Below are 26571 nucleotides of genomic sequence, written 5' to 3'. Positions count from 1 at the left end.
CGAAGTGACTTCCTGCCCTGGCCGCCTACCGGAGGAGTCTCCTCCGGGTGAGCCCTAGGGTCAAGGCAGAGTGAAGGCATCTGGGCGGACCCAGTTAGTATTCTGTTCAACCTCGTGCAAGTCTCTGGGAGCTGAGGATCTAAAGCGGGATAGCTAGCCCATAATCCCAGCGGCCCACACGGTCACTCCCTTGGCAGGTCTGCCCTGCCTCCAGCCTCAATTGTTCTTCAAAGAGCCCCAAAGTTCTCCCTCCCCCACTCCTCTGTAGCTGTAATTCTTCAGGGCTAAATCCTGTTAAACTAGTTTCTCTTTCGGCCTGGGAGGGGCGAGTCGCAGCTTCCTCTCCTCAGGTATCCCGGACACTGTGCTCCTCCATCCCCTTATTTATTTTTCTTCAGCAACCCCTTTACCTTTCTCTGTAACCCTTATTTTAATGCCCACAGTATCTCTGTGAATATTAGTGACCACCTCTAACACTAGGCAGCATGCCTTAGTTAAAAAAAAAAACAAACAAAAATAAAAACAGCAATTGGCTGACTAGGACCTTAGTCAAGCAAATTAAACCTCAGAAGTTTTTTCAGGGCCACACCTGTGCTTTCTTTCCGTTCTCCATCTCCTTGACTTCTACGTGGGACCCAACTCACCAGGTCTCAAAAAGATTTATTTAAAAACTATTTACATCTTTGGGCTGGAGTTGTGGCTCAGTGTTAGAGCACTTGCCTAGCACGTGAGAGGCACTGGGTTCATTCCTCAGCACCACATAAAAATAAATAAATAAATAAATAAATAAATAAAGGTATTGTGTCCACCTACAACTATTAAAAAAAAAAAAAAAGCATCTCTGAGCCTGCTCAGTACACAACATAAACCAAGCTCACCCTCTCGGGCTGAAAAAATTTATGGACAAGAAGTTATAATTGAAATTAAATGGTGCCAGACATGTCCAAGGAATATTATGGGGAATCTGACCCCTTTAAGAATCTTGTGATAGATGAATGTGTGGATATCGCAACTAATGGGCAACAGAACAATAGTGGAATGATGGTAATACAAGGAAATAGTATCATCATGTTAGAAGTTTTGGAACAGGAACAAATAATGACTATTCAGCAGAGAAATCCGTCACCCCTCTCCAAAAGGACTAACTATGACCTAAAAAATCAGGTCATGTACATTTTCATATTAAACTTTGTGTTAAATAAACTTTTTAATAGTTAAAAAAAAAAAAAAGAACTATAAACCATGCGTGTGGTGGTGCATGCCTGTAATCCCAGTGGCAAGTCTGAGGCAGGAGGATCACAAGTTCAAAAACAGCCTCAGCAACTTAGCAAGGCCCTAAGCAACTCGGAGACCCCATCTCTAAATAAAATATTTTATAAAAAGGGGGCTGGGTGGGCTGGGATTGCGGCTCAGAGGTAGAATGCACGCCTAGCATGTGTGAGGCACTGGGTTCGATCCTCAGCACCACATAAAGTAAAATAAAGACATCGTGTCCACCTATCCCTAAAAATAAATAAATAAATAAATAAATAAATAAATAAATAAATAAATAAAATTTAAAAGGGGGAGTTGGTGCTGGGGATGTGGCTAAGTGGTTAAATGCCCTGGGTTCAATCCTCAGAACAAAAAAATAAACCTATTTACATACAGATGGGAAGGGCAACACACACTTAGTCCCAGCTACTAGGGAGGCTAAAGCAAGAGTCCAAGAGAGACTCCGTTGTGCTTCAGCCCTGCCCCATCCATCATCCTGTCCTTAGCCTTGTAACTAATAAGAGGTGAGTATGATAGGAAGCCTTTAAAAATTAGTGGACTACATCAGTATCTAAGGAATGGTCTTTGTGGCTTCTGATGGGCCTGTTCTGCAAGGGGAATCCTAAAGTGGGCACTACTCATTACCTAACCCTAATCCCCCACTGTGCCCCAAAACCTCCTGCCCCAGTTCTGGGTGACAGGAAGTGAAACTCAACTGACTGCTTAGTAGACCAGCCTAGTACCCAGCCCTGGGCCCCGGATGTGACCCCCCACCCTGAGGAGGAAGGGGGTAAAAAGAGGCTGGGGAGAACAGGCTGTTGTTTTTTCCTTTCCCTTTGTTCATTGCGGTTTCTTTCTTTCTGACTTTTATGATGTGGTTGACTACAGAAATGAGCACCTGGAACTGTAGGCATTAGATGCCTCCTCTTTAGATGTTTCTTTGCCTTTCTTCCCCCCTTCTATTACTAACTTGGAGTATGATGGAGCACAGATCCAAACATGATACAAAGAAGGCTAGAGTAAGATTGATTTCATCTCATTCCTTACTAAACAAATAACACCCATTGAAGTTAAAAAAAAAAAAAAAAAGTCTTCAAAGGCGTGTCTTTAACTTTATGTAAAGACCGGAAGAGGGGTTATGGACCTATTCTTACTTGTATACTCAGAGCAGAGAAGCTTTATAATATTTACACTCTTTTCTACAGTCCCTAAACTGAGCTGTTTTTGCCTATCCTGCAGAACTAAGTACAGAACCTGATATATAGTTGGCCTTCAAAAGTATTTGTTGGCCATGACTAAGGAGGTCACAAAAATGAAGCTTTGCTGGGGCTCTGGCTGTGGCTCAGTGGTAGCACACTTGCTTGGCATGTGTGAGGTACTGGGTTCAATTCTCAAACCGCATATAAATAGATAAAATAAAAGTCTATCAACAACTAAAAAAAAATTTTAAAAAAAGAACCTTTGCTAACAATGAAGCAAATACTTTTCCAAGTGAAGGATGAGCACATGCCTGTAATCTCAGTGATTCTAGAGGCTGAGGCAGGAGGATAGCAAGTTTGAGGCCAGCCTCAGCAACTTAGTGAAGCTCTGTCTCAAAAAAGGCTGGGGATATGGCTCAGTGGTTAAGTGCTCCTCAATCTCTGGTACCAAAAAAAAAAAAAAAAAAGACTGAGGATAAAACCTGGAGAGGACACAGTTGGGGAGACAGCCCCTCCTCCAATCTCTGCTGGAGATCTCCAGTTTAGATATAATAATGTTCTCAAACCTTACTACTCAGCAGCCATATTTCTGGAAAAAGTGGAGCAGTTTCTTCAACTAGCTTGTCTTGAGACAATTGGGAATTATTTGCCTCCCTCTGTTTCCACTAGAGGGCCTCATGCATTCATTCATTTCTTTTCCTCTGTGACCCCTACCAAGCAAAAATATATATTTTGTGTATGTGATATATGTGTGTACACACACATACACATACACACTCCCAGTCAGAGGTCTCTCCTCCCCCTCCTTCCACCTCAAAGGTAAGAGGGACTATTCCAGGAACTCAAGGCTTTGTCATTCTGCCCTACTTCAAAGGAAGGGTAGGAGGGAGTTAGGGGTTGGGGCGGGGCTAGGGAGCAGGATGCCTGGGTCCCCAGGTCTTAACAGTAAGTCCCTAGGCTGTGTCTCTCTCCCTTGCTCTACCAGCCTGAGGACCATCCATGCTGCCCCAAGAGCCTTGACAGCTCCTGAACAGATTCCAGGCAAGAGAAACTGAAAGGATCTCCTTTTAGCCCCTACTTTTGACTAGGGCTTTCTGCATCACTTGCTGAGGTCAGTAGGTAAAATGGGAGGGTTAGGGCATAGAGGAATTGTGCACACAGACCAGAGAGCTCTTTGCACTCTAGAATTAGGGAGAGGATATGAGTTTTGCATGGAGGTGTCCATAGACTGGAGGAATAAGTCTGAAAGGCTGACAGATTGTCTCAAGAAGTGTCAAGCAAGCCATGCAAGAAGGGAGGCGACTGGATCTCAGGAAGTGGAGTGTGGGATCTCCTGGGTGAGAAGTCATGGTGGATGGAAAGGAGTTGAACAGGGAAGCCCAGGGTGGCAGCAATTAGGATAGGGGAACTGATGGGTGGTTGGACAGCTGTGAAGCTGTTCTTCTCATCTGCCTGCCTCTGCTCTTAACTTCCCAGATTTGGGATGAGGGGAGAGGCCGTGATTAGAAAGAAGGGGATATAGAAGCAGAGCTGCCCCAGGCACTAGAAGACTAGATGGAGCGCAGAAAATGAGAAAATGGTACAGAACAGAGCCCTGGAGACATTCGGGGGACAGGGAGCAGTTTATGTTGAACTGGAAATCTGGAAACAGGCCTCTCTGGTCTCGAAGTTCCCGGTATTGGGGGCGCGGGAGCGGCAGATGAGCAGGCTGGGTGGGGGGCGGGCAGCTGTGTCGTCAGGAGTTGGGGCCGCCCCGAGGCCGCTGCGTCTGCCTGGCCCGTCCCCTCCAGCCCAGCTCCAGCTCCAGCTCCTCCAGCGCCAGCGCCAGCGCCAGCGCTTCAGCTCCGACCGCTCGCCCTCCTCGGGCAAGGTAGAGACCCCGCCCTTCCACGCTCTCCCACCGGAGTAGGAGGCCGGCCTCCAAAGGGGTCGCCTCGCGGGCTGGGTTGGGGCTGCGAGGCAGCGAAGGAGGAAGCGTAACAGCTGGAGTGGGTGGCTAGAAGGGTTTGCGCTGGGACGCCGCGGGCAGGGGGAGGGTTGGGCCAGAACCGCGTAGGCAGCCTCTCCACAGACATTTTCTTCCATCCTTCCTGGTCACTCGGAAGGATGATGAAGCTCTGCTTCTTGGGAACCCAACTCCCAAGGAAGTCCCTTTTGGAATCTCCACAGTGCCGCACAGGTGGAGAAGGGTTCTTATTTGTCCTCCTGGTCCCCAACTTCCTATCCTCATCCTTTCCACACCTGTCACCAGCTAGTTTCTAAAAATCCCTGATTCTGAATCCCACTTTTCAGCTTCAAGTAAAAGAAATGAGTCTTCTCGCGGAAGAAATGCAAATAGTGTTAGACATCTCTTCAGCCTCAGAACATAGATGGCCACCTACCCACAACCATGCCAATATCGTAACTTCCTCCAGTACTACGCAATGATACCCTTCACATGTACCACCCCCTTAACCAGACAACACTATCGTCTGCGATGTTTGTAGAGGTTTAATGAATTTTGAGGCTTCAGGCCAAATAATTCTCTCTCGGGGACCACTGACTTACAGAAGCAGGAATGGACGGGGAATAATAGACCTTTTATCAGTCTTGGGAGAGGAAGAGGATACAGTCCCTGATAGAGTTAAGGGATTCAGAGGCCCAGGTAATTAGGCCTGAGCCCTCAAACCAGGAGTGCCTGCCCCTTGGGGATTCTTGCTGGGACAGCCTGAATGTCCTGGGGACATAGCTAATTCTTGAGTAATGATCAGCTTCTGACCTGGAATGTGAAACTTTAAATGTTAGCACTGGCTTTAGCAATAATATTTATCTCTTGGTTAACACCAATTTTAGTGTTTGATGTTTAAAATTAGATCTAGGGAATGAGAGATACTAAGATTTAGTGGGATGGAGTAAGGACAGCACATCTATAGTCTAAGACTCTGACAGTCATTTTCTCTAAGTCTTACTTTCCTCCATTCTCTTTGTTTGATTGTTTGTTTGTTGGAGATGGGGTGGAGGGTGTTTCAGTATGTTGCCCAGGTTGGGCTTGAATTCTGGATCCTCCTGGCCAGCCTCCTGATAACCTGGATATAAAGGCATGTGCCACTGAGCCCTGTTGTTCAGTTTCCTCCTTTGTAAAATATGAGAATTGGCAACTCCCAGCTGAGGATGTTGTAGCATTCTTCACCTTTAAATCAACATATTCCTTTTGCTCCAAGTTGGAAGAGGTGGGTAGGGAAACCAGAAGAGAGAAGGGTAGAGTGAGTCACAAATAGCTGGCAGGCAGGCAGCAGACCCCACCCTTCTAGCCCTGGCATTCGCCTGGACTAGCCCAGGTTATAGCCTCAGGGTTGGGATGGAGCTAGAGGACAAAATTGAACTTGTTCCAGATCTTTAAGGGCCCAGGATCCTGCAGCTTGCTGTCCTTCACCCCCAGAGGCATCCAAACTTTCAACAAAAGAAGTCAAAAAGAAGATTGAACAGATCCAGGAGTCCTTATGTCCAAGAGCTCAACCCAGGGATGTCCTTGGACTCTTTTTTTTTTTTTTTTTGCCAGACTTTTTTTTTTAATATTTATTTTTTAGTTTTTCGGTGGACACAACATCTTTGTTTGTATGTGGTGCTGAGGATCGAACCCAGGCCGCACGCATGCCAGGCGAGCGCGCTACCGCTTGAGCCCCAACCCCGTCCTTGGACTCTTAACAGTCTAGTTTCTAAAAATTCCAGAACAAAGTATAGGATTCTGACATTACTATATGTCTGTACCTGATATATAAAAAGGGGTGGAAGGTATACACCCGAGCTTCACTGCTGCTTGAAGTCCCTAGAACTTGTGCCTTTCTGGTTCAGTGGCATAATTTTTCATTATGCCACATATCCTTCTCTAGGTAGAATAATAGCTAATGTTTATTGAATTCTTTGTGACACACAGTTTGTTATATACATTGCTTGTACAATCTTATTTAATCTCCACTCTGTGACAGATTTCTCTAGGTACCCATTTTACTGATGAAAACTGAGGTTGGGCTGGAGGCATAGCTCAGTGGCAGTATGCTTACTCAGCATTCATGAGGCACTTATGCATACATATACAACACTGAGATTCAAGGAAATGAAATGACTCATCCACAAGATAGAATTTTAACCTATGCCTAATTTGAAAGTCCATCCCTGCCCCCTTTGTGGTAGGAGGGATTGAATTCAGACCCTTGCTATGTTAGGCAAGTGCTCTACCACTGAGCTACATTCCCAGCCCTTTTTAAATTTTTGAGACAGGTTTCACTAAGTTGCCCAGGCTGGCCTCAAACTTGGGATTCTTCTGCCTTGGTTTCCCAAAGTGCTGGGATTACAGGTTTATACCACAAACCTGTCCCAAAGTCCATTTTCTTAGTTAACTAGTAACTAGTGGTTACTAATATATAGTAATTACTACATACTACTTCTCCAGGTTTAAGGCCTGGAGAGCTAGGAAGAGGCAAAAACAAGTTGAGTCATTGTGAAAAGAGAGACAAGGAAAAGGGTCTTACCCTCTCTTTTATTTACCCTTGCGCTATCATTTTCTCCCTCAGATTCTATTTTTCCAGAACTTTGGAGTAATGTAAGAATCCCCAAGGGGTTAATCAGAAGGGCTAATTAAGCAATGCAGGCCCTATTGATACTAAGACTGTTATATATTCATTAGATCTGTTGGCAGCAGAAGTTGAATTATAGTAATTGGTAAAGGCCAAATGGGTAGTCTTTTCTCCAGGATGTCAGTGTCCCAGGACCCTCTTCCAAGTGTTCCCCGAAAGCCCTGGAACAGGAATGTTGTACTGCATAGAGGTGGACAGCAGAGATGTCCCAAGGGCAGAAGTTGCAGAGAAGGTTCTTGCGCCATCAGAAAGGAAGGGGGCTGAACTATTGTAGGCCCTAAAGGCCTCCCTGCTTTGCCTGACCTCATAAGCCCCAAAGGAGTAAATGGAGGTCAAAATGTTTGATGAAGTAACTCAATAAATGCTTTATAGAATCATTTACTCTTTTACCAACTATTGATTTACCACCTATTGTATGTGTTCCAAATTATCTCATCCTTTCCTTACTGTTAAGTAGACACTCTGCTATCCATTTAATCATACTGATTAACAGTTCAAAATAAGACTCCCCTGCTTTATACAATCATTCATATAACCTATATTGAGCACTCACTATATGCTGGGCATTCTTTTAGATACTTGGACTATATTGGCAAACAAGACAGACAAGTTCCTGCCCTTATGGAACTCACATTTTTTAAAATAATTATTTTATTACATTTATTTGTATGTGATGCTAAGGATTGAACCCAGTGCTTAACACATGCTAGGCAAGCACTCTACCACTGAGCTCCAGACTCAGCCATGGAACTCACATTTGATAGAAGAGAACAGTAAATAAAAAGCAAATTTCCAGTTACTTTGGATGCCAAGGTAGGAGGATCACAAGTTTGAGGCCAGCCTGGGCAATTTAGTGAAGCCCTGTCTCAAAATAAAATAAAAATAAGGACTGGGGATGTGGCTTAGTGGTGGGGTTCTTGCCTAGCATGCACCACAATCCTCATCACCACAAAAAATAAAATAAAATAAAAATAGGGTTGTAGATGTAACTCAGAAGCAGAATTATCCTGGATTTAATCCCAGTAACCCCCCTTCCCCCACTGCCTGGGACACACGCACAAAGAAACAAATAAATAGGGAAGATAATTTCTACTTGTGATACATTCTATGAAGGAAACAAAGAAGAAATACTATTTTAAGATGGAACAGTCAAGGAAGCTCTCTTGGAGGAGCTGATATTCAGTTGAGGCAAGAAGTTGGCTTTGCCAGGTGTGGGGAGGAGGATGCAGTGCTGCACAACTATAATCCCAGTGACTCTGGAGGATGAGACAGGAGGATTGCAAGTTTGAGATCAGCCTCAGCAACTTAAGTGAGGTCTTAAGCAACTTAGTGAGAACCTGTCTCAAAATAAAAAGTAAAAAGGGCTGGAGACATGGCTCAGAGGTAAAGTGCCTTGAGGTCCAATCCCCAATATCCAAAATAAATAATAAAAACTTAACTTTTAATATAATAACTACCATTTTAATAGGCTTCCTGTATGCAAGGCATTATACTAGGCATTTTTTCATATATTATATTATTTAATATAATTGTGAAAGCTAGGTATCATTCTCCCCACTTTACAGATTTAACTTGCCCAAGACACACAGAACTATCAGAGCTAAGAATTGGAACCAAATAGAACTGACTTTTAGTTCTGTTTGACTCTAAAATCATGCTGCACCCTTTACTATTGTAACATGTAATTATGTATTTTTTGTTTTCTTCTTGGTACTGGGGCTTGAACCCTGGGGCGCTTACCAACTGAGCCATATCCCCAGATTTTTTTTTTTTTTTTTTTTTTTTGAGATAGCATCTCGATAAGTTGCTTAGGGCTTCACTAAATTGCTGAGGCTGACTTTGAACTCCTGACCCTCCTGCTTCAGCCATCCTCCAGCCTTAAACCGCCCCCACCCCCAGGTCTCTGGAATTACAGGCGTGCACTGTTCAGCTGTAACATGTAATTATTGTTATTGCTGTTATTGAACCAACAAGGCAAGTTGCCTTCTGCAACTTGGTCCCTGTTTGGGGGGATGGGATGTGAGAATCAGCAATATCCACGTGAGAGCTCCTCCTTGTTTCCTGGGTCCAATAGCAGAAAGTTGGGGTTCCCTAAACCTAGGGTTCCTCCTAGGTTCCTTAAACCTAGGAGGGTGGAAGGAAGACCCTGGCATCCAAGACTCCAGCACGCAGCTCCATGGTGCGGCGCCTGGGATATGAGACTGGTGCACAGAGCATTCTACCACTACCTCCTCCCAGCCCCGCGCGCCTGGGTTCCCACCCTTTCCCAGTGGAGCTCCATAGCGAGGCGGGGCCAGAGCTAGGGACCCAGCCACAGCCTGCGCTGGTTCTGTGTCGCGCGTCAGAAGCGCTAGAGGTCGTTGCGGGGCGTGGGTGGCTCGTGGAAGTGGGTAGCTGAGCGCCCTGGGGACCCCGGGTAGAGGCGGAGCAAGATGGGGTCCTGGCCTGGGAGGCGTGCTAGCTTAGTAAGAACCACCCGGAGGGCTCGTGGGGACTGCAGACCTGAGATGGAAGAGAAGTCGGGCTATGAAGAGACTACAGAGACTTGGGGGTGGCGTGAGACGCAGAAACAGGCCAGAGATATATTCATATAAACATATATAGACTTGGAAAGGAGGGGTGGAAGGTGGGGAGGTGATGAGGGTCAGGTGAATCAAGATGGATTTGGGGAGAAGTCAGAGTGGGAGAAAGATCCAGAAATGAAGGAGAGAAAGTTAAGAAATGAGTCAGAGAACCAGAGATAGAAGACAGGCTCTGTAAGGGAAAATAGAGAGGGGGAGGTTTAGGGAGGGACACAGAGAAGGAAAGAACAGAAATCACAGTGGGAGTAAAGACTGAATGGATCAGACAGAAGCAAAGAAATCCAGACAGCTGGCTCTTCTCCATGTAGCTCTTGTCATCTTCCTTCAGGCCTACCCTTTGAAGAGGACAAACCGCAAGAAGTACTACTACGAAGCTATCTTTCTGGCCATCATTCAGAAAAACAGAAAGATGGCCAAGGAAAGGGGACTATTAAGCCCTGAAGACTTTGCCCAGCTGCAAAAATACATGGAATGTGAGCCTTCCTCCCAGCTCTTCAGTTCTGGAGACTACCCAAAGAATCCCTCTTTCTTCCTATTATATTTTCCCCATCAAGCCCCAGTTTCCCCAGTGGCTTTAAGCCAGTCTGTCAGATGGACCCATGACTGTGTAAGGGAGAAAAACAGATAGGGAGATGCCTGGGGTCTCAGCTCTCTACCTACCTTCTGTATACTTTGACTGCTTTCTGCAAGCCCCAGAAGAGAAAAGAGTGGTACCATGTTAGAAGATCTGACATGTTTTTCCCTTTGTATTTCTGTGTTTCTCCTTGGAATTCTTCCTTCATCTCATTCAAATCTTTTTTTTTTTCCCCATTGGATGTCTGAGTGGGACTCCGGCAGAAGGCCAGAAGAGCCAAGATGCCAAGATGGACTAATATTCTTTTCTTACTCTCTTCACACCTAGACTCCAACCAAAAGGTCAGTGATGTCCTAAAACTCTTCGAGAACGAGAAGATGGCCAAATATCTCCAAGGAGATGTGAGTGGCAGTTGGAAATTCTGCTCCTTAATCAACATTTTTTTTTTTTTCCACTCCATTGGAATCCCCACTTCAGGGATTATTCTTGTCAGCTCGCCTCTAAATGCCCCATTGTCCATTGTCATTGCAGCTTTTGCTTTAAGACAAAATAATAAGAGATCCTTTGGATTTGGCTTGCCAAGAAGCATATTACTGTTTCAAATGCTTCTCAGCTTTGCACTTACTGTATCTGGGCCCACTATTCCTAGTTCTTCAATCCCCAACTCCTACCCTGCAGACTCCCAGAGTAATGCTCACTTCCATCACAGGCCATTGGCTATGAGGGATTTGAGCAATTCCTGAAAATCTATTTGGAAGTGGATAATGTTCCCCATCACCTAAGCCTGGCACTGTTTCATTCCTTCCACACTGATCACTGCTTAAAAGAGAATGTAAGGAAAGGTATGTTTCATGGTAGGACTGGGCTGGGCCTGTGGAAGAAAAGTAAAATTAGTGTGTTTGAGGATGAGGTTGAATTGAGTCACGTGTTGAGTGGGTCAGGAGAGAGCGGTGGAGGGTAGTAAGGCTGGACTAGGAGTTAGCTGGAGGAAAGTTCAAGGGGGAAAGTTGTAATAAACAAAGGAGAAGAGAACCAAAGTGGAGGGGCCCTGACCTCAGTTCTGCTGTACTTTTTTGTAGCAAATGTGGTATGTCTCAGTGATGTCTCCTGTTACTTTTCCCTTCTGGAGGGTGGCCGGCCAGAAGATAAGCTAGAATGTGAGTTGCCATTCTGGACTGGGAGAGGGGAGGAAAGGTGAGGGAAAAGGGAGATATGCATTCCCTAGCCTCCCTTCCCTCATTCTTTCAGGATTCCTAAAGGCTGACAGGGCCAGACAAAGGTGGGGCCAGAGATTGGGCCCATTTCCTCTGTTCTTCCAGACTACTTATACCTAATGCCATCCCTCATAGTCACTTGAATTCCCACATCTTGTACATTCTTATGTAGGCAGTCTGGGATGTTCTCGGGATATTGGAATGTGTGTTATCTCCCCCATCTGATTCACTGAGGGTGGCATCCATGCCTGCTTTCCTCCCCTTTTTGTCTCCTTTTTCAGTTCCACCCTAAGTCCTAGGCTCTTCACCCAAAAGTTTTTTCCCTATCTCTGTTTCCCCTGTATTCTGGTGTGATTATTTAGTTATCTCTCACAAACTGACCCCAGCCTCCCTAAAACACCCCACAGTCACCTTCAAGCTGTATGACACGGACGGAAATGGGATCCTGGACAGCTCAGTGAGTTGTGGGACCTGTATGTTGGGCAAGGGAGTGTGCTTCCACTTGTCTGTGCTTTCCTGCCCCAGGGTAAAAAGCAGAGAAGGGGCTGAGAATGTAGCTCAGTGGTAGAGTACTTGCCTAGTACATTCTAGGTCCTGGGTTCAATCCTCAGCACTAAAAAAAAAAAAAAAAAAAAAAAAAGAAAAGAAAAAAAGAGAGAGAGAGAAGGCTAGAAGACATTGAATCCTCTAGGGACTAAATTTGGGAGTAGGTCCTAAGCTCTTGACCCCTGAAAGAGAAGCCTGGAGACATGAACTGGAAGCTGATTTGCAAATATACAAACACATTTATTTACTTGGCAGAAGCACCTAAGAATGAGAGAGAGGTCTGGGAATGGAGCTCAGAAACCCTGGTTTCTGGAGAAGAGTTTAGTGTGGCAGTAGCAATGGGGGTATGGCTGTGGCTCTTTTCCTCTTTGCCCCAGGAAGTGGAAAGAATCATACTCCAGATGACACGAGTGGCTGAATATCTGGATTGGGATGTGTCAGAGCTGAGGCCGGTAAGGCAGTTCTTCCTCCCTGTTCTTTATTATGCCTTCTTCTTTGGTGATCCTACGTCTGCCTTACCCTGTCTCTGATAGGCCACCTTGTTCCCTCAGCTAGGAGGGTTGTGCTGGGTATCCCAGGAGACAGTGGAGAGGTCTCTGAGGGGCATATCTACCCAAGTCCCTTCCCACTCTGTTCAGATTTTTCAGGAGATGATGAAAGAGATTGACTATGATGGCAGTGGCTCTGTCTCCCTAGCTGAGTGGGTCCGAGCTGGGGCCACTACGGTGCCGCTGCTAGTACTGCTGGGGCTGGAGATGGTGAGTAGAAGAAGCTTGTTAGGGTGGCTTCTATTGTCAGAGATTAGCCTGCTAAGGGCTTAGACACTCCTTAGCATCCTCTGTGCCCTCCCAGACTCTGAAGGATGATGGGCAGCACATGTGGAGACCCAAGAGATTTCCCAGACCAGTCTACTGCAACCTGTGCGAGTTGAGCATTGGTCTTGGCAAACAGGGGCTGAGCTGTAACCGTAAGTAATGGGACCTGGGAGTGTGGGAGAAGATGGGAGCCCAATATCTGCAGGAGCATGACACTCTGAACTAAGACATGGGTTTGAATACTAGGTTGTGCTACTAACTAGTTATGTGATCTTGGGAAAGCCACATAACTTGTTGTTTTGTAGTGCTGGGGATCATACCCACTGTCTCATGCATCTTTTTTAAGCTTTAGTTTCCTCTACTGAAAATGAAGTCATTGTGAGCATTAAATAGTTTGATACCAAAAAAAAAAAAATGTGCTTCACAGCCAAGCATGGTGGTGTACACCTGTAATCCCAGTTATTCAATAGGCTGAAGCAAGAGGATCACAATTTCAAGGGCAGCTTCAGCAATTTAGCAAGCCCTATCTTAAAATAAAAAATAAAAAGGGCTGGGATGTAGCTCAGTGGTAGAGTACTCATGAGTTCAATCCCCAGTACTGCAAAAAAAGAAAAAAAAGAAATAAAAAGAAAAGTGCTTCACACATTGTAATCACATACTATAAAATGCAATAAAAAGTAGTTAGCCAGGCACAGTGGTGAATGCCTGTAATTCCAATGGCTCAGAAGGCTGAAGCAGGAGGATAACATGTTCAAAGCCAGCCTCAGCAATTTAGTGAGACTCTAAGCAACTTAGCAAAACAGGTTTTGGATGTGGCTCAGTGATTAAGCCCCTTTGGATTCAATCCATGGCACCCTCCCCCACCACACATACAAAAAGTAGTTATTGGCTGGGTTTAGTACACATGCCTGTAATCCCAGCAACCAGGGATGCTGAGGCTGTAGAATTGCAAATTCAAGGCCATCCAAGCAATAATTTAGTGAGATCCTGTCTCAAAACAAAATTTAAAAAGGGTTTGGGGATGTAGGTAGGTATAGACCTCCCCTGGGCTTAATCCATAATACCAAGAAATAAATAAATATTAGTTATTATTGATAAATTCTGGGCCTTCCTTAGATCATCCAGCCTAATTCCAGCTGGCCCATGGATGGTGTGGAGACAGGCTTAGGGTGGTAGTTGCTTTTTTAGGAGGAGGAATGAGAAGAAGTCACAGTTTTTGGAGGTGAATCCCCCCCCCCAAAAAATTAATTATCTGCTACACCCTTGAAAGCAAGGAATTTGATGTCTTGTTCCAGAGGGTGATCCTTTCTCCCAAGTAAGGAACAGATGTGGGAAAGGACTGCAGCTCAGGCTCTGACCTTTTTCCCTTTCCCCCAGTCTGTAAATACACTGTTCACGACCAGTGTGCCATGAAGGCCCTGCCTTGTGAAGTCAGCACCTATGCCAAGTCTCGGAAAGACATTGGTGTGAGTGATCCCTCGAAGCTTCTCCCACTCTCCATATTGCCATCTTGGCCCCGGTCCTTAGTTTGTTGTTTCCCCTCAGCTTCTCCCTCCCCCAGTCTCTGCAGACTAGGAACTGTCTTTCTCCCTAAGGTTCAATCACACGTGTGGGTGCGAGGAGGCTGTGAGTCCGGGCGCTGTGACCGCTGTCAGAAAAAGATCCGGACCTACCACAGTCTAACCGGGCTGCATTGCGTATGGTGCCACCTAGAGGTGTGAGAGCTCTCCCTCCAGCCTATGCCTTCTGGTCTCTCCTCAAGGGGCCCTCTCTCCACAGGCCTCCTCAGTCCCACCTCCTTTACAGCTGTAGTTGTCCTCCCTCCCAAGGGCTGTCTTTCCAATCCAGACCCAAGTTGAAAGGTGGTAGAGTCCCTTGCATGATCCTGTATGCCCATCTTGCTTTCAGATTCATGATGACTGCCTGCAAGCCGTGGGCTCTGAGTGTGACTGTGGGCTGCTCCGGGATCACATCCTGCCTCCATCTTCCATCTATCCCAGCGTCCTGGTGAGACACATAGAATGCCACTTAGAACAGGAGACCCTATACTTCTAGGATTCAAATCAGGCCCATCTGTTTAGGGATTTATACACAATCCAGCTCTCCTTCCCTCTGCTTTGCTCCCCTCCCAGGCATCTGAACAGGAACGCAAACACAGCAAAACAAGCCAAAAGACCACGGATGACTCAAATTTGTGCATCTCTGAAGCTCTACGGGTACAGGGCTGAGGTCTTGGGCTTCATGGTGGGGTCAGTTTTTGGCTGGAGCTGACATGGGAGGGACTCACGTGGGAAATCCTTGGGAAGTGCTGCCTGATTTCTAGAGGCTCCATCTGGTAGGAGAGGAGAGGAGAACATAAAGGAGGGGGAAAACATTTGGGAAATGCCAGTCCTCTGCCCCTGTCTCCAGGACCCACTTTAACACTGACAAAATCCTACTTTCTTTATTCTTATTTTCTTCCCCAACTGCAGATCAACCCTGTTTCTAACACCCACCCACTTCTAGTCTTTGTCAATCCCAAGAGTGGTGGAAAGCAGGGACTGAGGTGAGGAAAAAGAAATTAGGGGGGCTGGGGTTGTGGCTCAGTGGTAGAGGGCTCGCCTAGCATGCATGAGGCACTGGTTCAATCCTCAGCACCACATAAATATAAATAAAGGTATTGTGTCCACTTAAAACTAAAAAATAAGTATTAAAAAAAAAAAACATTTGGTCTTTCTAGATGTAGAGGGAGGGCAGAGCTTGGAGGGAGAAAAGGAATATGTGTATCTAGTTGGATCACCTTGAGGAAAACATGAAGCTTGCCTTTTTTTACTCACACAGGGTCCTTTGGAAATTCCAATATATACTAAACCCTCGGCAGGTGATCAACCTCCTAAAGGATGGTCCTGAACAAGGGTGAGTATAGGCTAGGGGCCATATCACAGTGTTTTCTTGTGTCTATACATGTTGAGAGAAAACAGTAAACAGTGCATATTGAGAGAGGAGGCCTAGGGGAACCCAAGACACCAGAATTTCAAATGCTTCTTTCCCTAAGGTATCTCCTCCTCTCAGCTCTCTTTCCATCTTTGTCCTGTTTTCTTTCTTTCTTTCTTTTTTTTTTTTTTTTTTTTTGGTGCTGGGGATTAAACCCAGGGCCTTGTGCATGCAAGTCAAGCACTCTACCAACTGAGCTATATCCCCAGCCCTTTGTCCTGTTTTCAAGGGATGAAGATACCATTTTTTCCCCCCTAACCACTAAGGAGTAGCTATAATTTTCTCCACTGTCCTTTTCTCTTTCTAGAAATTCAAGTCTTCTTTATTTTAAAAATTATTGTCAAGAGCTCTAGTGCACACCTGTAATCTCAGTGACTAGGGAGGCTGAAGCAGAAGGATCACGAGTTCAAAGCCAACCTCAGCAAAAGCGAGGTGCTAAGCAATTCAGTGAGACCCTGTCTCTAAACAAAATACAAATATGGCTGGGTATGTGGCTTAGTGATCTAGTGCTCCTGAGTTCAATCCCCGGTACCGGGGGGGGGGGGGATATATAATTTATAATTTATATATATATAATTTATGGCCAGGTGTGGTGGCACATAGCTGTAGTTCCAGCAACCTGGGAGGCTGAGACCAGAGGATCATGAGTTCAAAGCCAACCAACCTCAGTACCTTAGCAAGGCCCTAAGCAACACTTTTTTTTTTTTTTTTAAAGAGAGAGTGAGAGAGGAGAGAGAGAGAATTTTTAATATTTATTTTTTAGTTCTCCGCGGACACAACATCTTTGTTGGTATGTGGTGCTGAGGATCGAACCCGGGCCGCACGCATGCCAGGCGAGCGCGCTACCGCTTGAGCCACATCCCCAGCCCCCCTAAGCAACACTTAAGGGACACTTTCTCTAAATAAAACACAAAAAAGGGCTGAGGATGTGACTCAGTGGTTTAGCAACCCAGGTTCAATCCCTGGTACCAACAAAAAAAGCAAATTAAAAAAAATTTTAATCATTTTTTAAGGTGCTTGGGACAAAACCCAGGACATGTTAGGGAAATACTTTACCACTGAGCTACACCCCCAGCCCAAAACTCAAGTCTTTTGAAAAAGGGGAAAAAGGTAATATAAATGAGACACAAGAAATAATCTGCTGGGCCCTGGGTTCGATCCTTAGCACCACACAAAAATAAATAAACTAAAGGTATTGTGTCCATCTACAACTAAAAAAAAAAAAAAAAAAAAAAAACATTAAAAAAAAAAGAAGTAATCTGCTGTCCAGGAATTAGATAACCTCAGTCCTATTATTCTTCATCTTTTCTCTCTCCCCTTTTGTCTCAGGCTCAGATTCTTCAAAGATGTTCCTGACAGCCGTATTTTGGTGTGTGGTGGAGATGGCACAGTAGGCTGGATTCTAGAGGCCATTGGTCAGTGCAAGGAGAAGCTCTAGGTGGAATATGGGGGCATTGGTCTTCCAGAACCAACTCTCCCCATATATCTCTTCACCTGTCTCCCCAGACAAAATCAACTTGCCTGTTGTACCTCCTGTTGCTGTGTTGCCCCTGGGCACTGGAAATGATCTGGCTCGTTGCCTAAGATGGGGAGGAGGTAAGTGGTTGGAAATTGCTAGGGGTTGGAGGGAGTTGGTTAAGAAGGGAAAGTCATTGGGAGTAATGTAGGTGTCTGGTATAGAAAGAGCATTGGGGAAAAAGAGGCACAGATGAGTGAGTACCAAAGTGGCAGAACTAAAAGAAGAGAGTTTTGGAAGAAATAGGGAACATATTCTGAGCCTAGAAAGGCCAAGGGTGACTGTCTTCTTTCCTATAAACCTAAAAATAAATGTGTGTCTCTCCTAAACAACTCTTAGGGCTCAGAGGACCAAGGAACATAGCGGGGGTAGATGGAATCATGTGGGAATGAGGAAGGTTATATAAGAGCTAAGCCAGATGAAGAGTAATGAAGCTAGAAGGGAGCTTGTCGGTGATTCATTCATTCATTCAAATGATGAAAAGGTGGTCATTCATTCATTCATTCAGTTACTATCATTTCTTTCTGAGTCTATTTCAGTACTCTACTAACTGTACTCCCATTTCTAATCTTATTCCTTTCAAAGAAAAGAGTTTTAGATCAGCATAGGGCAGATTGTGTTTGAAGTGTCTTGGTATTGAAGCTGTTATGTTCAGAGTTCAGCTTCAAAATCTCACTGGAGATTAGGTAATAAAGGTCTGCTAAGGAGAGTGAAAGAATTCTAGGTGGGGAAAGTGGTAAAGGCCAGAGGAGACAACAAACAACATGGTGGTGTCTGTGATTGGAACCTAGGCTGCAAGGTGGGAGATGGACAAAGGGAGGACCCAGTTGAGCAGGTACAGATTATGGAAGCTATTGGAAGCTATTAATGCTGTGCTGAAGAGTTTTTATCCACACTCTGCCAAAGTTGGCAAGCTGAAAGCCTACAGAAATGATTTTGTATTATTTTGTAGTTTGCTTTGCATGTTTTCAATTTCTTTGAACTTGATTATTTCTTCTTTCTTTCTTTCTTTCTTTTTTTTTTTTTTGTTTGTGGTATGGGAATTGAACCAGGGGCACTTTACCACTGAGGTACATCCCCAGTTCATTTTATTTTTTATTTTGAGACAGAGTCTGGCTAAATTGCTGAGAGTCTTGCTAAGTAGATGAAGTTGACCTTGAACTTTATGATCCTCCTGCCTCAGCCTTCAGCCTCTTTTTTTTTAATATCTATTTTTTAGTTGTAGGTGGACACAATATCTTTATTTCATTTTTATATGGTGCTAAGGATTGAACCCAGGGCCTCACATGTGATAGGCAAGCACTCTACCATTGAGCCACAACCCCAGCCCACCCTTAGCCTTTTGAATTTCTGGAATTAATCTTTTTTTTTTTTTAATTTTTATTTTTGGTGGTACTGGAGGTTGAACCCAGTGACATTCTACCACTGAGCTCCATACTCCCAACTTTTTATTTTTTATTTTGAGACAGGGTTTCACAAAATTGCTGAGGTTGGACTCAAACTTACCATTTTCCTGCCTCAGCCTTTTCAGTCAATGGGATTACAGGAGTATGCCACAGTGGGCAGTTGAACTTGATTATTTCTGAACTGGGGCATATATTCTTCAATTCTCCACAATCCTCTTGTTCTCTGCTAGTCACTCATTTGTTTTATCTTTCAAGCCACTGAGCCACATTGAGGTATGTAGATATACAACATTTGTGTGTGTGTGTGTGTGTGTGTGTGTGTGTGTGTGTGTTACTAGGAATTGAGCCCAGGGCTTCTTGTATGCTAAGCAAGTACACTGCTACTGAGCTACATTCCCAACCCTTTTCTTATTTTATGTTGAGACAGGATCTTCCTGAGGCTGACCTCAAACTTGCAATCCTCCTGCCTCAGCCTCCTGAGTAGGTGCAATTACAGGCATGCCCCACTGTGCCTAGCCATTTGACCATTTTTTTTTAAACCAGTTTTTGAGTCCACAACAATTAAATTTTTCATTTGGTACGAGTCACTTTGATATTAGATATGTTGAGTCTTCACTGTGTGTTCTCTGAATGAGACTCTGAAAGCAGTTTTCTGCTGACTTGACCTGAATAATGACTATAAGAATATAAATGAAAATTATATGTCAGCATTTAAAAAAAAACCCATAAGGTTTGAACAGAAGGAAGTGAAAGGAGTGTCACTGTGGGAGCTCTGGGGAGCATGGATAAGAGGTGAAGAAAGAGATAGGATAGGAAATTACCTTTATTGCAATGGTTCAGATAAGAGATGATAAACATAAAGGCCAAGAACAGCAGTGGAGTTAATGAGATAGAAGCAACAGCATTTGATATCTGCTGGATTACTGGGGAGGAGGTAGAGATAAGCATAGAACACTTTCTAGGTTTAGAGACTGAGCTGAGCAGATGGGGGTGCCATTTGTTATGATGGGGACTATGTAAGCAAGACCATTTTAAGAAAGATACATTTACTTTTGGACATGTTGAGCTGAGGTGTCATTGGAGCAACCAGATGGAGATGATGTGGTAGGAAGATAGAAATCGATGTCTATTTCTAATAGGAATTTAGAAGAAAAGTCAGGGATAGAGATATACCTTGGAAAGTCATCTATTCCCAGTGGTGGTAGTTGATAGCCTAACAGGAGATGAGATTACCCAAGGAGATAAGGACAGCAAGATCCTAGTAAACACCATATTTAAAGGCTGAGCAGAAAAAGAGGAATTATTAAATAGTCTTTATTAGTTTCCCATTTCTCACTGTTACAAATTACCATAAATGCTGGCCTAAAGCAACACATATTTATTGTCTTACAGTTCTGGAAAGTCATATGTCCACAATGCGACTCATTGGGCTAAAATCAAGGAAGTGGCAGAACTGTTTTTCTCTTGAGAGCCTAGGGAAGAATCATTTACCTTTCCTTTTCCAGTTTCTAATGTCTGCCTACATCCCTTGGCTGTGGTCCCACTTCCAACCAGCAATGTTATCATTCTGATCTCTGCTTCTGTTGTCACCTCTTCTATGATTCTTCTCTCCTGCCTTCCCCTTTCACTTTTAAGGACCCCTGTGATTACACTGGGACCATCCAGATAATCCAGGATATTCTCTTATTCAAGATCCTTAATTTAATCACATCTGCAGTCTCTTTGCCATGTAAGGTTCTTTTATTTTTAAATTTTATTTATTTGAGATGGGTCTCCCTAAATTACCTAGGCTGTCCTAAAACTCCTGGGTCCAAGTGATCCTCCTGCCTCAGCCTTCATGTAGCTGGGATTACACAGGAGTGTGCCACCATGTCCAACATAATTTTTGTGTTTTTATATGTCCACACGTATGTGTACCCACACATATGATGTTTTAACAAATAAATGGAATCACACTAGACAGATTGTTCTAGTACTTCCTTTTCATCGAATATATCTTGGAAATCTTTCCATGCTAGTAATTATAGATAGATTTCACTCTATATCCAATATCTGCACAGTATTTCATGAATTTGCCATAATTTATATGGCCTTCCCTTACTGGTGGACATTTAGATTGTTTCCAGTATTTCAGAGAGCACATCAACAAAGATCCATCTCTGTACATGTGTATTAATTTCTGTAGGAGAAATTCCTAAAAGTAATTGTTTTATCAAAACAATTTATATATATATATATATATATATATATATTTTTTTTTTTTTTTGGTGTGCACATGGTTCTGGGATTGAATCCCATACTGAGCTATACCTACAGCCCTGTTTATTTTTGGTTTTGAGACTGGATCTCGCTAAGTAGTCCAGGCTGGTCAAGCTTAAGATCTTCCTGCCTCAGCCTCCTGAGTAGCTGGAATTATAAAGTGCTACCATGCCTAGCTGTTTTGATCAAATTTGAAATGGCTTTGATTAAAAATTGCCAAATTGCCTTCCAAAGATGAGGTGTTTTTGTTTTTTATTTTCCTATACTTCTGGGGATTGAACCCAAGGATACTCCACCACTGAGCTATATTATTTTATTTATTGGTTACTGAAGATTGAACTCAGGGATGCTTTACTACTGACTACAGCCCCAATCTTTTTTATTTTTTATTTTGAGACAGGGTTTCACTAAGTTGCTGAGGCTAGACAAGGCTGGCCTCAAACTTGTGATCATCCTGCCTTAGCCTCCCAAGTAGCTGTGCCACTGTGCCTGGCTATGAGTTATTATTTCATGCTCCAACTAACAACAAATGAGAATGACAGTTTACTCATAAACTCATAAACAGTTTTCTTAATTTCTTATAAATTGTTAATTTGATTAACAAAAAGTTAACTAATCATTTTATATTTCTTTGAATTATTTGTAATATTGATTATCTTTCTTGTGCATATTGGTCATTTGTATTTCTTCTGTGATAGGCTTATTTGCATTACTTCCCATTTTTCTATTGACTTTAATATAGTGATTTGTAATTTTTTTTTTTTTTTGGTGTGGGTGGTTCTGGGAAACAAATCCAGGGCCTCAGGCATGCTAGGCAAGTGCTCTACCACTGAGCTACACTCCTAGTTCTATAAGCATTTTTTTGAATGTTGGGAAAGTTAATCCTATTATGTATGTGCCTTTTAGCTTTGTTTTTATATTTTTTTAGGTGTGTCTTTATTTAACCATACAAAAGTTTAATTTTTTTTAATACCAGGAATTAAATCCAGGAATACTTAACCACTGAGCCACATCCCTAGCCCTTTATAATTTTTTTTTTTTAATTTTGAGACAGGGTCTTGCTAAGTTGCTTAGGACTTCTTCATCAAGTTGCTGAGGCTTATCTTGAACTTGTAATCCTCCAGCCTCAGCCTCCTGAGCCGCTGCCAAAAGTTTTAAGTTTTAATATAATTACATTTATCCATCTTCTTTGGCACCTAGGTTTGTATTATGCTTAAAAAAAGATTTATTTTTTAATTGTAGATGGACACAATACCTTTATTTTATTTTTATGTAGTGCTGAGGATCTAACCTAGTGGCTCACTCATGCTAGGTAAGCACTCTACCTCTGAGCCACAACCCCAGCCCTATTATGCTTTATAAAGACCTTTTCATCCAAGGATTATAAAAGAAATTCACTCATTTTTCTTCTAGTACAAATCCTGTTTTTTGTTTGCTTGTTTGTTTTTGCTTATATTGTTTACTGGGGATTGAACCCAGGCATGCTAGACAAGTACTCTACCATGAAGCTGTATCCCCAACCCTACTGCTTTAGTTTTTCATACTTGCTTTTTTTGCTTCAGATGGTTTAAAAAGTGACTTCTATCCAGGCACAGTGGTGCATACCTGTAATCCCAGCAGTTTGGGAGGCTGTAGCAGGAGGATGACAAATTCAAAACCAGCTTCAGCAATTTAGTGAGGCTCTAAACAACTCAGTGAGATCCTGTCTCTAAATAAAATACACACACACAAAAAAAGGCGAGGAGCTGGGAATGTTACTCAGTGGTTAAGTGCCCCTGGGTTCAATCCCTGGTGCCAAAAAAAAAAAAAAAAAAAAAAAGACTTCTTCATCTCTTCATCTAGTACCATGTACTGAATAATTTATTTTTCTCCATTTATTTGAAATGTTATAGTATGCTAAATTCCCAAATATGTTGAAATCTATTTTGAAAACTGTTTTTTTTTAAGTTCTAAGAATAGGGCCTCTTACATGCTAGGTAACTACTCTTACCAATGGGCTATATCCTCAGCCCTTTTAAAAAAATTTTATTTTATTTTGGGGGAGTTACTGAGGATTGAATACCTGGGCACTGAGCTAAATCCTCCTCAGTTATTTTTTATTTTATCTTTATTATTTAATTTAATTTTTATTTATTTATTTGTTTATTTATTTTTGTGATGCTAGGGATGGAATCCAGGGCCCTGCACATGCTGGGCAAGCTACATTCCCAGCTTATTTTTTATTTTGAGACAGGGTCTCAATAAGTTGCTGAGGCTGGGCTCCAACTTGCAATCTTCCTGCCTTGACCTCCTGCATGGGATTACAGTTGTGCATCACCATTCCCAGCTCTATTCTTTACCATTAAATTGCTTATTCTAGTCACTGTGCCAGTATCATACTGTTTAGATACTTCCTTTATTCTGTGTTCTTCCTGCTGGAATGAAGCAAGAAAGCATGAGGGAGTGAGGGAGACTGTCCCCATTTTTTGCTCATCTTTTTCAGCATTTTCCTAGCTGTTCTCTCCAATTCTCCAGATGAATTTTGTAGCTGTTTTTGTTTGTTTTATACCGGAGATTGAACCCAGGGGTGCTTAAACACTGAGCCACATCCCTAGCCCTTTTAATTTTAAAGTTTTAGGGTCTCACTAAGTTGCTTAGGGCATCACCATATTGCTGAGGCTGGCTTTGAACTTGAGATTCTCCTGCCTCAGCCTTCCAAGCCACTGTGATTACAGGTGAGGTGTGCCCCACCATTCCCAGCAAAGCTGACCCCTCTTAATCTTGGTCCACAGAGGCTGCACATCCTACCCTTTCACTGTTTTTTTTTTTTTTTTTAAGAGAGAGAGAGAGAGATTAATATTTATTTTTTAGTTCTCCGCGGACACAACATCTTTGTTGGTATGTGGTGCTGAGGATCGAACCCGGGCCACACGCATGCCAGGCGAGCGCGCTACCGCTTGAGCCACACCCTCAGCCTCCTACCCTTTCACTGTTGATGGCTAGGAGATTCTGCAGAACCAGAGCAGAGGGTTCTTGGAGATTTGCAGATCTGGGGATAAGAGGAGGGCTCTGGAAGACTCAGGGCTCAGTGCTAATCTGTCTTCTCTTCCACCTTTAGGGTATGAAGGAGAGAATTTGGCAAAGATTCTCAGGGAATTAGAGATGAGTACGGTGGTATATATAGATCGATGGTCCCTGGAAGTGATACCCCAACAAACTGAAGAAAAGACTGATCCAGTCCCCTTTCAAATCATCAATAACTACTTCTCCATTGGTGTGGTCAGTAGACTGGGGCACAGGGGGAAGGATGGAAGTGGGGGTTAAGCAGGCAGAGGCTGGAGGAGGACAGAAAGGGAAGGGAGAGGTTAAAGAAGCAGTGATGTGGGGAAATTAGAAATGGGGTATAGTGGTGTGAGTTGCAAATAAAGATTGTGGAACATGTGGAACATGCTGCACCTAGACTGGAGAGGCAGGAGAGGGGGAGGGAGGGAGGGAGGGAGAGAGAGAGAGAACACAAACATGAATATGCTCTGAGATTAGGCCAGTTTCTGATATCATATGCCCTTAACTCTCCAGGATGCTTCTATTGCTCACCGATTTCACATCATGCGAGAGAAATATCCTGAGAAGTTCAATAGCAGGTGAAGGAAAAAGGGGAGGAGCATGGGCATACATGGTGTCAGGGACTGGCTTTGTGACCAAGTTTGACTCAGAATGTTTAGATGGGCAGTGATACCTCTAGGAAACCCCGCACCTCCGCAAAATAAAGCTACCCTTGTTCCCCTTGGAGTTGGGAGATTGATGCTCTTCCCTGTTATTTACCACCTCTACCACCACTGTATAACCTGTTCCTTCCCTACTGGGCCTTGTGCTGGGGCTGTTACAGAATGAAGAACAAGCTATGGTACTTCGAATTTGCCACATCTGAATCCATCTTCTCAACATGCAAAAAGTTGGAGGAGTCTTTGACAGTTGAGGTATGTATCATGAGACCCTACTCTACGTCCTTTCTGCTTCTTATAGCCAAGCGTTTCCCTGCACAGGTACCCCAAGGAACTTCCCATATTCTTCTTCTTCTTTTTTAAAATGCCTTTATTTTATTTTTTAAATTTTTTATGTGATGCTAAGGATCAAACCCAGTGCCTCACATGTGCTAGGCAAGTCCTCTGCCACTGACCTACAACCCTAGCCCCTACTTCCCATATTCTTGAACTTATACTTCTTTGACCTCCCAGCTCTCCAACCTTGACTTCCTAAGTCCTCAAGATGCACTAGTTCCTTTTTTTCCTTTTATCTCTTGCAAACCTCCAAATCCTGGCCTTCCTAGTTTGTTACATAGTCAAGGGAACAGTTACATCCATGATTATACCATGAGGTGAGGATCTGTGCTCTTCCCAACTGGGGTTGTGCCCCACTCCCCTCAGATCTGTGGGAAACCGCTGGATCTGAGTAACATGTCCCTAGAAGGCATCGCAGTGCTGAACATACCTAGCATGCACGGTGGCTCCAACCTCTGGGGTGATATCAAGAGACCCCATGGGGATAGCTGTGAGATCAACCAGGCCTTGGGCACATCAGCTAAAGTCATCACTGACCCTGATATCTTGAAAACTTGTGTACAAGGTGAGAGGAGTACCCTTGGGAGTTGAGTGGGCAGGACTAAGGAGAAAGTGTGACTCCCTTTAGGAAAACACTGCCTCTATAAAACTTATCTCCCTATTTCTCACTGCAGACCCAAGTGACAAACGACTGGAAGTAGTGGGGCTGGAGGGTGCAATTGAAATGGGCCAGATCTATACCAAGCTCAAGAGTGCTGGACGTCGGCTGGCCAAGTGCTCTGAGATCACCATCCAGTAAGGAAGATTCCAGCCAGTAGTCTGAGGGAAGAAGGGAAGAGGGCATGGGAATAGTGGGAAGGGCTAGAGATCATCCTCAGTGACAAAGGGTCTCAGGGTCAAGGGGAACCAGACTCTTGATATTTGGTCAGTAAAGAAATCTATACCAATCTTCCTTGATCTCCCACAGCACCATAAAAACCCTCCCCATGCAAATTGACGGGGAACCCTGGATACAAACACCCTGTACAGTAAGTATTGCCTATGCCTGCCAAAAACAGAATCCTCAGGCTCCATGGATCCTCAATTTCCATCCCACAACCTTCTTGACTTCCTCCCAATACCCAAAGTTCCCCTTGATACCCTTCCCTAAAACTCTGATTTCTCAGACTGGCTCCCTACCATGATCTCCCCAGAACCCCAGAAACCCACCAACAGTGCCACATCTTTCCCCCAATCCTTTTGCTCCATCTCCAAGGTATCAGATTCAGCCTCTGAACATGCTCCCTTCCCTTCCCTTCTAGATCAAGATCACGCACAAGAACCAGATGCCCATGCTCATGGGCCCACCACCCCGCTCCTCCAATTTCTTTGGCTTCTTTTCTTGTCCCACTTAACCTCCAACCCAGCCTTGAATCTACCTCCCTGTCCCTGAATTCCACCCCCTAGGCTCTGTACATTGCTGCCACATCCTCCTGCTAGTTCAGGGGAGTATTCCTTTGCCCCCACAGTATTTATTATCCTGATTCACCTGTCCCCCACCCACATACATATATGCACATACACCACACATATGTTAAAAGTGC

General features: G+C 43.8%; 1 protein-coding gene across 2 annotated transcripts; it reads left to right on the top strand.

Annotated features, from left to right (window-relative positions):
• The first annotated feature begins 4264 nt into the window (after positions 1-4264).
• Dgka (diacylglycerol kinase alpha) lies at positions 4265-26562 on the top strand. Of its 2 annotated transcripts, XM_026398318.2 has the most exons (24): positions 4265-4323; positions 9977-10121; positions 10550-10623; positions 10932-11064; positions 11302-11379; positions 11844-11893; positions 12360-12434; positions 12621-12740; positions 12835-12949; positions 14175-14263; positions 14393-14512; positions 14706-14804; positions 14930-15013; positions 15269-15342; positions 15618-15692; positions 17100-17185; positions 17277-17366; positions 24049-24209; positions 24507-24571; positions 24817-24907; positions 25355-25553; positions 25663-25783; positions 25956-26016; positions 26290-26562. In XM_026398318.2, the coding sequence occupies exons 2-24, from the start codon at positions 10058-10060 to the stop codon at positions 26380-26382; spliced, it is 2217 nt and encodes a 738-aa protein (XP_026254103.1). In that variant the 5' UTR covers positions 4265-4323; positions 9977-10057; the 3' UTR covers positions 26383-26562. The 2 variants fall into 2 exon arrangements, with proteins under 2 accessions (XP_026254103.1, XP_077654520.1); XM_077798394.1 differs by lacking the exons at positions 4265-4323; positions 14175-14263; positions 14706-14804; ... (10 more) ...; positions 25956-26016; positions 26290-26562 and having other exon boundaries at positions 9991-10121; positions 14393-14506.
• Positions 26563-26571: the final 9 nt, after the last annotated feature.

This window comes from Urocitellus parryii, chromosome 5 (genome assembly GCF_045843805.1).
Source record: "Urocitellus parryii isolate mUroPar1 chromosome 5, mUroPar1.hap1, whole genome shotgun sequence".
NCBI lineage: Eukaryota > Metazoa > Chordata > Mammalia > Rodentia > Sciuridae > Urocitellus > Urocitellus parryii.
Note: the sequence above shows the minus strand (reverse complement) of the source record. Positions and strands in the feature narration are given on the sequence as shown.